Source organism: Nicotiana attenuata, unplaced genomic scaffold (assembly GCF_001879085.1).
Source record: "Nicotiana attenuata strain UT unplaced genomic scaffold, NIATTr2, whole genome shotgun sequence".
Classification (NCBI taxonomy): Eukaryota; Viridiplantae; Streptophyta; class Magnoliopsida; order Solanales; family Solanaceae; genus Nicotiana; species Nicotiana attenuata.
The window spans coordinates 125590-138966 of NW_017671294.1; the positions used below are offsets into that span (position 1 = coordinate 125590).

Here is a 13377-nt window from a genome sequence, read left to right on the forward strand (position 1 = left end):
CAAATACTAAGTGTTGTTAGAAGCGGACCCAGTATTCAAAAGTGGAGGAAGGCACATGAGCGAACTGTTCCACCAGTACCCCTTCGGACTTTGGATATTAAAGGTTCCAAGTAAAATATATGACCGTTTTTAATATATACAGACTTATATGTTCAAAAAATTTGACGAAATTAGCAGGGTCCGATAAACTTCCGCCTCAGAGTGTTGTAGCTGTAGAACATAATGTTGTCCGACTTAATGAGAAGGACTATAGTTAACCCCAATTTATTTGAGATTAAAGCATAATTGTTGTTGTTGTTATTAAAATTAAATAACTTTTCTAGTATTCCGAAAGAAAAAAGTACTATAAGTGACAATTAAATTTGACTCTTGTACTCTAAAGTACGTCACTTAAAATAGAACGAAAGGAAGAATATCTTTATGCATTCAAAGGTTTTTCATATATAAAGAGAAACGAAAACGAAAGAGAAACAAACCCATATTTTATCTCTACTACGGCACCTTTTAAAGAAGACTATACAATAACTTTTGTATGATTTGGTCAAAAATCTTGTTTAGGCATATTATATAGTGGTAGAGTCAAAGACCGCTTCAGATTAACGTAATCTCTTGAAAATATGATTAAGTGAATTAGTGGCCATATTTCATATAATAACAAATTATCTCACCTTATGGGACCGAACTTGGTCAACAACTTTTTTTTTGTAACCAATTTGACCAATACATATATGCCAATAAAGCTAACTAATTAATGACATTAGCTGTCATCATGAATACAACCTATATCAACTATATTTGTCCACGCAACTGTATTCGTTTGAACTCAAGACCTCTGCTCTCTAAGTGAGCGCTCTCATCAGTTGAGCTACGTGAGCTTGTTACTCTCTTATTTCAATTCAAAACAACTGATTTTTTGTTTCATGTATTTACTATAAAATTTAAATATAGCCATGAATGATAAATTTGTTGAAAGTATAGCTATGAATGGTAAATACAGTGTATATATTTGATGTGTCGCGTAATTTTACTTTCATTAATTCATTTTTAGGTTATCAAGTATCCACATCTTCCATTTATAATACCGCGTATCATATTTGTCAGCACAATTTTTGAGATGTTTACATTAACTGTGGTTTTATCAAGCTCTGCGTTACTTACGTGTTAGAGTTGCCAATGAATATTTCTAAGCGCTTTGGTCACTGGACAATACTCGATAAACCCCAATACTTCTATTGAAATTGCTAATATACATACATAAACTATGAGGGTTAACCACAAATAAGTGTATACATGACATGATAAATTACTAATAATACAAGCTTACAATCAACATCCTCCGGTGAAGTTATTCAAACAGTCGATAAATCAATCTGTTGACAGCGTACAAGCCCGGCAGTTCCTCCATAGCATAGCCATCTCTCACTGCCTCTGTTCATATTCCATCTTACCCGATTGATCGACACATCTTTGGGAGGCAATTCTTCAAGTTTCTCTCTCAATCTTGTTGGTCCTTCTTCATTGCATATAAGATCACATTCATCAGCTTTCGGTTTCTTGCTCGTGGTTTTTGTTTTTGTTTTTGATGTCTGTTTACTCTTCTGAGCCACTAACTCGTCATCTGATCCTCCTTCAATGTTCGGATCATTGCCATAACATAGAGCTGCATGATGACACGATGAACATGCTCAGAATGGGTATCATGGAGTTATAAATTTATAATTGAGGTGGGTAAATGAAAATCAGTTGAGCAGTTCAACATATTACCCAGAGGCTGTTCATCTGATTGCTCCATCGCTCGTTTCTCCTGATTTGGGACTGAATTGACACCATGTGGAAATCTTGAGATGGTATCACGCCACTGTTTCCCTGAGTAGAACGTTCGAAAGGGAGAATTTGGCACTGGAGTAACAACGCTGATACCTGATTCATCCTCGGAAAATGATCCACAGAGAAAATGTGGGGTGCGATTCCTCACAGCATCATTCTCCATTCTGCTAGTCAGCTGAGTATAATGGTAATATAAATAAGGTCTCTAATTGGACAAGCATACAGTTTACCTCTCAAGAAGTACATATTCTAAGTTTTCTTTACATGCTGATACAGATAGAGATACAGAAGCTCGTCAAACACAACATATGTTCAAAGGCAATCACACCAAGCATTATCATTCAAGAAAAATGCCATTGAATGAACGAGCTACATTGTATACTCAGAGAAACGGGCTGCCATGAGAAACTTGCTACTGCAGCTGTTAAAGTTAGCACATCGTATCGGGAGTTAAATTCACAGACAGCGAAGCATTTGGATATTCTACACAAACACGAGTCTAATGTTGGCAGTACACCATGCATTTTCAGACCGGTCAACTGCTTTATTGACGGTGCAGACTCTCATGCAGAATTGTCTTCTTTAAATGCAGGAGCAGAGAAACTTGAAACAGCAACTTCTAAGATATTAATTGGTGATAAATCGAAGGTTCAAAAGTTGGAAGAGTTAAAGGATTCCACTAGGGTCGGTCAATGAAGATGCCAAAAAGCTGTGCCATCAAAGAATGTGAGCGCATTACGGAAAATAATCGAAGTGAGATACAATAAACAGAGAAAGGCGTGTTCACTTTGTGAAGATGTTAAAAGAATTCGTGACTAATCAGGTGGTTAATAGAGAGAATTAGACAAGAGTGGTCGAAAGTTGCAGGAGACCAGTTGTCACTCAAGAGATGATGCATAAAATGTCTGCTGTATAACTTTTCTATCCCTTTTCCAGACATCTACGACCACAGTAACAATGTCGACCAGAGCCTTCCAAATATTTGATATAGAGAAGAATATAGAGGAAAACCCATAAAAAGAACAGATTTAACAAAAAATCATCTTAACCAGTACACACCTGAAACCGAACAGCTGTACCATCTGCCCCACAATATGCAACCAGGCCTAGAGCTCGCAAAAATTTTAAGAAAAGGGTAATGTATCAGGCTGGATTACAAGCAAATAAGTTAGAGTTCAATGAAAATGTAACTTCATTTATCAATATCAAATATGTATTTCAGAAAGCACAACACCCCCATCCCAAACACTCTCGGTCTTAGAATTAAGCTGATCCTTCGTCTTCATCCAAGCTGTGCTGCTATGCATAGAGAGTTGAGGCTGCAGTCCCTTCTCTTCTAACCCCTCCTTGGTGCCCCTTATTGAAAACATAAAGAGCAAGTTGTAGACAGAAAGCTCATGAAACAGTATAAACTGTCCCGTGCTTTCTCCAAAACTTTCAGATGGAAGCTTCATGAAACAGTAAACCCCCCCCCCCTCACCCCCCCACCCCACCCCACCCCAAAAAAAAAAATAACAGGAATTCAGTGTCATTATGCAAACGCTTGTCTGATCATTCACGAATATCTCGGTTTTACGTTTGACACTACTTAAATCTATGTAAACTGTAAGATCTTTGCAGATAGAAAAGATACAGATCTTTCAAAAGTTGAAACCTGTTACTCGGGAAGCTTGCACACTCCATATCGCAAGTAGAGACCGAGAGAAACTATGGAATCCCTGCTGTTTAGTCCCAACTAAAAAGTTTCCTGTGACAGGTACATCATATGCAGCCTTCGGCAAGCTAAGGATCTTTAGTGTCCCATCATCACATGATATTATAATACATCTATGAACATGAACAAATGCAATTTGAGAGAAAGACGTCAAAAGCAGATATCTAAATCAAATTTGTTAGATGGGGTATGCTCATACCTTGGCTCTGGCAACCAATCCACACTGCATATATTAACTCCCTGGCCTACGTTATACTCCCGCAAAGGATGGAAGGGATCCCTGTAAGATATATAAGGTAGGATATTAAGAAAAAGAAAACACACACACACACACATATATTATGTGTGTGTGTATATGTATAAAGGCAAATGCAACAACTGATATAGGCTTTGCATCCTAAAAGTGGCTTGAAAGCCCCGTAATAAAATCAATCCAACTGGCAACTCTAGATGTCATATAGCATTGTTGACCATTGAGTTCCAACAACATTTGTCATATGATACTACTTAGGAAAAGAACCAAAAAGCATCCTTCACTACTCTCACAATCTGAGGATAAACAATTTTTAAACAGTCGGCAGTCCATATTAATTGCTATCAGCATGTGAGAGGAGAAACAAATAAAGATTTTTCATTAGAAGCTGCAGCAAAGCAATATAAAACAGATCTAATCCCATTACCCAGTACTGCTTGAGCCTGTACGACATATAGTTCACAAAAGTATGATGAGCCCTAGGATTTAACATACAGCATATAATGCCAAAATAAAGCTTAAATGTATATAACATTAATTAAAAGCAAACATAAAATTTAAAATATGTCTCTTCAAAGAAAAATTGATGCACAATAAATCATGGCAAAGAAAAAAACACTTGCACGTCTCTTATTTAGAAAGCATTGATGTTCAAGATACTAAGAAGACTGAGAGTGGGGAGAAATACAGCAGAATGTGTATGGATTACTTCAAATCGTTATGTATCTTTTTCTGCTTATTGCTATTCTTTCAGCAGGCAGAAATAAAAGGGTACAATTACCAAGGGAAAAAATCAAAATGAGACTATCAAAGGACGTAAAGATATAGAAACAGGCTTACCGTAAGTCCCAAAATTTTAGCCCCTTGTGACCAGCTGCGATGATAACAGTTGCATTCCCAGAATCACTGCATACAACATTGTACCAAGTAGGTCAATAAACAAACCAGACAACATACAAGAGAAGCTTAGACAGTCGCTACAATCCCAATCATACTGTTGAATAAACTGCAATTCTTGAAGCAATAAGAAAACAGTTGGCCGTGAAAGATACACATCACAACAAACCCCGTACGCTGACTCACCCTTCAATTTTCTTATCTCAACTTATGTTAAAACAATTACACGCCATCATAACTAAGAAGCTACCAACTTCACCAGTTACAGAATATTGCAATTGATGCCTCTTGAAGAAAAATTAAAGACAAGTATAGGTAGACGCACAAGACACAGTTAATCCAAATGATGAACCCAAAGCAACATGTCCTTTATTTTAGAGAAGGTACCATATAGATTTCTTTTGGATAAGACATAGAGAAATCATAGCACTGAATACGTTTAGCACCACTAACCTTTGAAATGGTGCCCAGGAAAGAGCCCGAATAGGAACTGTATCTGCACTGAAGCAAAGCAAAGGCCTTGTGTCTGCAGGCAAAACGACGGTAACGTGAAATCACAATTGTACAAAAAGCATTAACCAAGGAGGTATAGTGATAATATGACTTGAGAAAAGTCTTTTAAGAAGGATTCAAACTTTAAGCATAAAACAGCATTAAAGTCATGTTGCATACATGACCTGAACTAGAAAAAGTAAAAACAGGAATACGCGAACAAAATAGCCACCTCATTAAGTTGAATCTCATGAAACCAACGAAAAACGCAATAGAGGGTAATTAATACCTTTAGATGAATTATTGGCTGAAAACTTCCACAAGGCAACCTATCCAAAAGCACCTATTAGTTTAACAGTGCTATAAGAGGAATAAAAGTCCAGTGAACTTGTCCCTAACTCTCGACCTTTTGTAAGTGCTCAGAACTCATTTTAAAATGAACAGGATATTGGTTAGAGATGACGAGATTATTATACTTGCAGCAGCATCGCTTCAAGTGTATGAAATAAGTGCAAGACATATCGGACAAACTGACTCTAAATTTGAGATATGAAACAGGTACTGGGGTCCAGACAGAATACACCGTTGCCTCTAGAACTACTTTGAAAAAGCAAAGGTTAACAAAAAAATTAAATTAGAACCAGTACCACTCCATCATGATATCCAGCGAGAATCATATCATGCGGAGGTGAAGCAGACCACTCCACTGTTAAGGGAATGCTACAAGAGAGATGGAAACAACAAGAGAGGTTAATTTAAGAAAGAATGAAAGATCATATGAAGGAGAAAATGAAATAAGCTTTATAGTAATAAACAAGTTGCATTCTCAGGACAAAATTAAACTTGTAATATGGGCAATTCCAAAATTAAGAAGCTATGCCCAATACCCAATACAGGCTTTATAAGATGAAAGTTATGGGAATGGAAGAGTACTAGCAGGTGTGGTTATGCACATATCAAAGATGACAAAGTTAATAGCACAGAAAGCTCAACTAATACGGAAAAATGCTGCTCGTCTACTGTGAAGTTGAATACTAATCTAAGTGCCAACTTTGAAGTCTACAACCCATATCCATTCACACTATGCTGAATAATGAAAATCTATTCGAATGGTACTATACCAGGCATTTTCCTGATCTTAGTTCACCACGTGACACATAATCCCAGCTTCATCAAGACAAGGATCATTAACTAGTCTACAACTCATAAAGAATGAAATGCAAATGCAGAAAGTAAAACTTCTTAAGAAATCATATTGTCAAATCATAGTAAATATGTCACAGCAAATTCATTTTTAATCATCAAACAGAATAGAAAGAACAATTGAACTACTACCTCTGCCGATCACCACACTTCAGCATTGAACATCTGAATACAGGTTGCAATTTCAAGAAACGAGGGTCAGTACCCTTCTTTTGAACAGAAGGATAAAAAACTTTAATTATATGAGGAAAAGGAACCTCCCACCTGCATTAGATAATGAGGGTTATGAAGATTGCAGAATCGCACAATATTGAAGACCAGTGTACTTATGGTGGGAGAAAGATGCAATGCAAGAAGCTGTACGAAACTAAAAGAAGTAATAACGAGAAAGAACAAGGTGTGAGAACAATCATGACTGACTACACAAGGTATGAAAATAATCATGACTGACTATACAAGTTATGAAGACAATCATTACTGACTATACTTCCATGTATACAACAACAACAACAACAACAACAACAACCTAGTATAATCCCACATGTGGAGTCTGGGGAGCGTAGTATGTACGCAGACCTTACCTCTACCCTAGGGGGTAGAGAGGCTGTTTCCGAAAGACCCTCGGCACAAGGAGATGAAAAAGAGGCAATGGAACAGTAACAACAACATACGTCAGGAAGACATATACTTCCATGTATGATTAATAAATTGGTTCACTTAATGGAGAAAGTGGAGGTGTAACTGAATCGAAGTGATTTCTCAAGCTAATAATTTTTAGGCCTTAAACATTTGAGAAACTACTCCAAGCTGAGCCTCCTTGGTGCTATTCAACATCCATGCGTCTTAGTTGATTAATCAATTGAAACTGCAATAGAATAAGTCAAGCCCACACCAATTCTAGCCCATAGACTCTGCAGTTAGGAACTCTAGTCCGAATTTTATGGCCCACTGTAGTATTATTTTCTTTAAAGGTAAAGTACTTGTATTAAAAGAACAGTACCAAGAAAGTATACTGTAGTATTTAAATTGAAATTCATAAACATATTTCTCTTTAGTAATATTAACTTTGTCAATTGAAATTGCAACTTTCCAAAGCTATCAAGTCTATTCTGTGACTTTCACAGTCAATGGGTTTGGATTGCATCAAGTGGATTCATTCTATTCTAAATCACACCAGGAATGCAGAGCAAAATAAAGATTATCCATGAAAGTTTAACACAGGTGCAAAATGTTTAAAGGGAGAACTTACACTTCTAAAGCTCCATTTCCCAATATCACAGCAAGATAACCCATTCTATGTCTGGAGACATCCCAGTGATTTAAAGGCCTCCATTTAACATCCCTTGCTACTTTTCCATTGTGAGCTAAACATAATACCATTCTAGGTAGAGAAACATCTGTTGGTATTTGTTGAATTACATGAGAACCATTCTCATCAAACTGTGATGAAACAATGCCATGGCTATCAGGTGTTTGGGACATGTTGAGAGATTCTTTATCCACATCTTGTGTTAGCAAAGCCGAGGAAGAATCATGGGTTTGGTTTTCCGTCATTTCTTTATCTTTCTTTCTTTTCGTTGTGGTGGCACCACTCTTATTAGACCCAGCTGAAACAAGACCACTGCTAGCATATGTCTGGGAACTCACAACTGGAGACTCTTCAGCAATATAGTGTGTTAGCGGAATCACACCAGAATTCTCGGTTTGACCTTTTGATCTTGCCTTGTTTCTCATGCCTCTCCTATTTGAAGCAGTAAGCTGAGAATCTAGAGATGCCACAACAATGGATCTTTCTTGATTTTGCCCCAAATCTTCTCGGGCTTTCTTCGTATTTTCACAAGACAAATCTACAGAAAGTTCTGTTGATTGCTGCGGGTACTCTATAGCAAGAGGTTGTAAATTGTGGTCATCACAATCTCTATCACCTAGAGATTCAGTTATAGGTTTCTTTCTCGGTCTTCCTCTTGGTTTTCGAGGTCCAGATGTTTCTCCCTTATCTGCTTCACTTTTTGTCAAATTTCGATTTCTCTTTTTGTTAACCTGAGCTAACAAATCTTCTTTCAAAATTAAATCTTTTTGAATGAGATCTAACAGACACCATATCTGAATTACACCTCTGCCTGTAAGTGGGGCACCAATCTTGCTGTATGATGAATCAGGAGGATAAGAAGCAATTGCGACAAACTACAGAATCAATTGACAAGCAAGAAATCAATATGGATCATATCTGAGTAAGCGTGTTTGATATAGCTAAAAGAAGAGCAAATAAATACATGATCTTTCTCGATAAAGCAAATCAAACACGAGACACTCTGTAACAGGGTAAGTATAAAATGGAACCCAAAATAATTACGTTTCACTGATTAAGTTGATTTCATTTCCTTCCCCCTCTCTATGATACTCCATTGGGGAGATAAGACTGCTCCAGATATTATAACCCTTGATGACTAAACCAATGTATTAAATGACACACCGAAAACAGCTGCATTTCCATAAAGCTTTTTAAAACAATTAAAGAAAAGAAGAATCAAACAATTCAGCGACAAATGCTGCAGTAAGCAAAAAATCGCTCTGATACTGTAACTCGAAGATAGGATCTTTCATTTGTTCCCTGCTCTTTATCCAAATTTTCTATTACATTGTTACCTTAACATGTTTCTTGACAAATCAAGATTAGCTTTCATTCTTCCTAGAAACCAATTGCATCTCAAATAAACAATGATGAATGCGGAATGTGTGCTCAGAATAGTCAAGTTTCAGTGACAGATTCCATTATACAATTCATACTGGACATAGAAGTCATGTATAAGTAGAAGCAATTAGTATTCTCTCTAGACCAAAAGAGAAGGTACCTGAAAAGGAATTGGAGATGGCACAGACTTATCCATTTGACATCTCAGTTTTTTTAAGGAAGATAAAGAAAGGATAAAAAAAGTAGATTTATAAGAGAGGTACCTCACTATTGATAGGAGCATCCCTATTTTCATAAGCTCGGGGACACCAGTCCATTCCCCACACTAGACCTCCAACATACATTACAAAGTCTTTGCTGCAAAAGATACAATGTAGAATACAGTCTAAAGTATTTCGGAAACCAATCTATAATAAATTGATCAATGTATAACCAAAAACACATCGAAGTCTTGTCCAAAAATTTAAGAGATCACAAGGACACTCTATCACAGAACAATCATGAGAACATGGAAGCACGCACACACGTACCAAACCAGAATAAATGCCTCTAATAAACCATCTGCCATATAAACTTTATAGAATAGCTTGAGCTAGTTGCCACACACTGAACAAAAAAACAGTGAGGAAAAGAATAACACCAGTCCTACCACACACAATGGAAAGAATACTTAATTATACCTGTGAAAAGAGAGGGAAGAAGAGAGAACACTTTTATTGACTCATTAAATATAATCTACAAGAAGAGCTCCTTATGTAGAAGTTTAAGGTTATATGCAATGTAGTCAGAAGTTATACTCTACTCCTAACAAAGTGAGTAAATACTTATCAATGCTGAATATTCTACGGTATCCTAGTTATGAAATATTAATTGAAAGCAAAATATTCTAAAGTATCTTTAGAGAATATTATGATATATCCATATCATCATGCTTAAGTCCACTTTTTTGTCAATTTAGATACATATAATATCATTAATTCGCTTGAATTTCAACATGCTCCCCCAAACTCAATACGGTGAAACAACTTAAATTTGCAAATTACTAGAAAGTGAAGTCTAGCAGAAGCAGATCCAAGATTCAAATTAAATAGGTTCAACTTTTAAGATTCTCATTATTGAACTCATTGTACTATTAAAATTATGGGTTCATATCTAATATTTGTTGAGATTTTAATAAATTTTTACATATAACTATACTCTGTGTCAAAAGTTATGGGTTCAGATGAACCCGTAGCCAAAAGGCTACCTCCGCCTCTGAAGTCTAGTATATGGAATCAACTTCTATCTCTTTGCAGCAGTCGTGAGACAAAAGTTACTGTTATTGGTACCCACGAGAAGGAGGATAAGAAACTTTTTTCTTCAAAACAGTGACTGGAAATTCAGTGTTCAGCATCGGATTCAATAACCAACACCTAGATCCTGATAGCATGAAAGAAAAAAGAATCAGATTTTTTGGAACAGTTACTAATAAGTCATTGTTCAATAAATAGACTCAATAACCAACTCTAGTACTATGGAACAATGAGAGAAGAAGACTTCTGAAACAGTGACCGGAAATTTGTCGGTCAACAGAAGGAATTGTTTTGATTGAAAAGCCACAGGAACAACGGCTGGAATTGCGGTTAAAAGAGGTGGTGCTGCCGAAAAGACTACTGGAATGAAATTTTTGCCGCTGAATTGTCACCAGAAGAGGCATAGCGCCACCAGCAGTGCTGTCGAAATGGTCACCGGAAAAGGCACAGATTGGTATTAAACATAGTAAAAGAAAGAAAGCTATAGAGGGCAGATGCATCAGCCTACCTGCCATTAGGTGGAAGCTACGTAATCTTTACCAAGATGATAACTTTTTATTGACTGATGACATAGCAATGTACACTAAGAGCTCCATATATGATGAAATCGCCTATGGTGCAGATATTTCCTCTTTTTACTCCGGGCATCGTGGTGATGCACTCAAAATATGGCCATTAGATACTACTCTTGGCAGTATGGTGGAATAGGCATTGGAAGGAAAGTTCAAGATACAAAATCAGCTGATACTTTCAACCATAAAAGCAAGATCATTGACCCCTCATATGAGCTCATTCTGAATGGAGAAACATAAACACCAGTTAATTCGCTAACATAATTTGGTCTCCACTAACTTCAAATCCAGGATTTAAGCTCTATGAGTTCAACCTTTAAGGTTTTAACATTGAACTCATTGTATTTTTAAAGTTAAGGGTTCATATCTACTATTTGTTGCATTTTTAGTGAACTTTTTACACATAAAATTTGCTTCGTGTGGAAAGTGCTGGGTTCAGATGAACTCGATGCTGCAATGCTGCATCCGCCTCTGACCCTTAACATCTGAATCCTGTAAATCTCAACCTTTTGTGGCTTATCTGACATGCAAACTAGGGGGAAAACAAAATTAGCTCCACAAAAATGCAATGTCAGGTAATATACAACAACAGCAACAGCAGCAGCAGCAACAGCAACAACAACAACAACAACAACAACAACAACAACAACAACAACAAAGCCTCAATCTTGAACAAGTTGGGGTCAGCTATATGAATATTATACCAATATTATACAAAAATAAAATAATAACTCTGCCTACCTCGATTCTCGGGGAACTGGCTGCTCATTCACCAACTGCTTCTGCATTAAAATCAACATTTTATTTTTCTTAATATATAAACTAAACTTATCTCATCAAACTAAATCCACAAAGGAAAAAAAAATTAAAATTCAGCAAAATATCTCACAAAATGTACCTTAGGAACTTCCGCTGAAGAAAATTGAGGCAAACTTATTTCGCCAATCACATCAATTCCTTTAGAAGTCTCATTCTCGCAAGCAAATTTAGCTTCTCTTACTTCGTACTTGAGATCTTTCCATTCTCTGCATGTTACGAGATCAAAAAAATTACGAAAAAGCAACAAAAATTTTAACATGAAAAAATTTCAAAAGTAATTTTTTGAAATTACGTTAAGAATGTAATGGAGGAAGCTAATCGATTAATCTCAGCTTGATCGGAATCATCAATTTCAGGTACGCCGGTGAGCTTAGAAATTGTATCCATTGCTTTGAAGTGATTCTCTACTGAATAATCGAACAATGAGACTGAAATTCCCGACGGAGACTCGCAGGCAACTTTCTCGGCGGCCGGAGAAGGACCGATTCCCATGATTTGGGATTTTATTTTTTTGTAATTTGGTTTATGTACGTTAATTGGAGAGAATCAGTGAAAAAAGCGCGCGAGAAAGAGAAAACGGCGTAGGGAGTTTGGGATTTTCTCTGCTGGGAATCGAACCCTCGTATCTAATATAGCGAGGGCTGTGACTTGTGAGAAGTGGGAAGCTGGGAATTTCGTTAATTGACTATGTTGTACCTTTTGCTATTTATTTTGTACAATTTACTACATAGGTTTCAGGCAGTAAAATTTGTAAAAATAGCACGGGCTAGCCAGTTTTCGGACCGGTCATTCAAGAATAGCCAGTGTTTGAGAAGTCATTGAAAAATAGCCACTATTTTGCTTCAACACGGAAAGTTTCAGCATAATATACTAGAGATTGGTGCACCTGTGTGTGAACTTCTAGCATATTATGCTGGAACTCCAACACGCGGAAAGTTCCAACATAATATACTGGAGATTAGAGCACTTGTGTATGAACTTCCAGCATATTATGTTGGACCGGTAGATTATACTGGAACTCCAGTATATTATACTGGAGTATTTTCCAGATTTTGAATAGTATTTTCGTTCAGATTTATCTTCACATGAAAAGTGGCTAAATTTCGATTACTTTTGAAACTGTGGCTATTTTTGAATGAACACTTATAAATCTAGCTATTTTTGAATTTCTCCCGTAAAATTTTCGTGCACTGGCCAAATTATGGCATGTTATTTAAAGTTTAGTCACTTTTTAGAAATTCTGTATAAAAATTGCCACTTTTTAAATACAGATTACAAGTATAGTCTGGTCTAGACTGTATTTCGGATATAAATAGCAAAAATAGCCAAGCCCATAATGCTTGATTGAAAGCTCTAATTGGACCACCACCTTTAGTGAAAATTAGTTAGTGTAGCTACTTTTTGTGTTGGTTCATAGAGCTTAGCCAAGGTCAAAATTGTCCCTCTACTATTATTTATTGGTTGTTTGTGCCACCCGTTACACTTTTCGGCCATTCTCTTCTCTACTGTTAATGAAGTTTGAAAAAATACCCCTAACCCTAATGTTTTGACACCGTGGCAGCTGACCACATCAATTTTATCCAAGTCATCTGCCATATACCCCCACAACACCCATT

The 13377-nt window shown here is 36.5% G+C and overlaps 1 protein-coding gene across 1 annotated transcript; it reads right to left on the reverse strand.

The window, feature by feature from the left end:
• Nucleotides 1-1210: 1210 nt before the first annotated feature.
• On the reverse strand, nt 1211-12413 carry LOC109207347. The gene is made up of 15 exons (XM_019370246.1): nt 12054-12413; nt 11841-11967; nt 11684-11724; nt 9342-9435; nt 7636-8570; nt 6519-6650; nt 5831-5903; nt 5473-5512; nt 5145-5217; nt 4635-4700; nt 3741-3821; nt 3482-3654; nt 2887-2933; nt 1765-2002; nt 1211-1660 (listed from the first exon to the last, which is right to left on the reverse strand). The coding sequence occupies exons 1-15, from the start codon at nt 12251-12253 to the stop codon at nt 1350-1352; spliced, it is 2631 nt and encodes an 876-aa protein (XP_019225791.1). The 5' UTR covers nt 12254-12413; the 3' UTR covers nt 1211-1349.
• Between the last annotated feature and the right edge of the window lie 964 nt (nt 12414-13377).

Bases quoted from the DNA above. Each gene is read 5' to 3' on its own strand.
- LOC109207347 (XM_019370246.1), bottom strand. From the start codon at position 12,253: ATGGGAATCGGTCCTTCTCCGGCCGCCGAGAAAGTTGCCTGCGAGTCT. The intron at 3,655-3,740 runs GTATGAGCATAC...TCATGTTCATAG, and splicing joins GATTGGTTGCCAGAGCCAAG to ATGTATTATAATATCATGTG. The intron at 1,661-1,764 runs GTAATATGTTGA...GTCATCATGCAG, and splicing joins ATCAGATGAACAGCCTCTGG to CTCTATGTTATGGCAATGAT.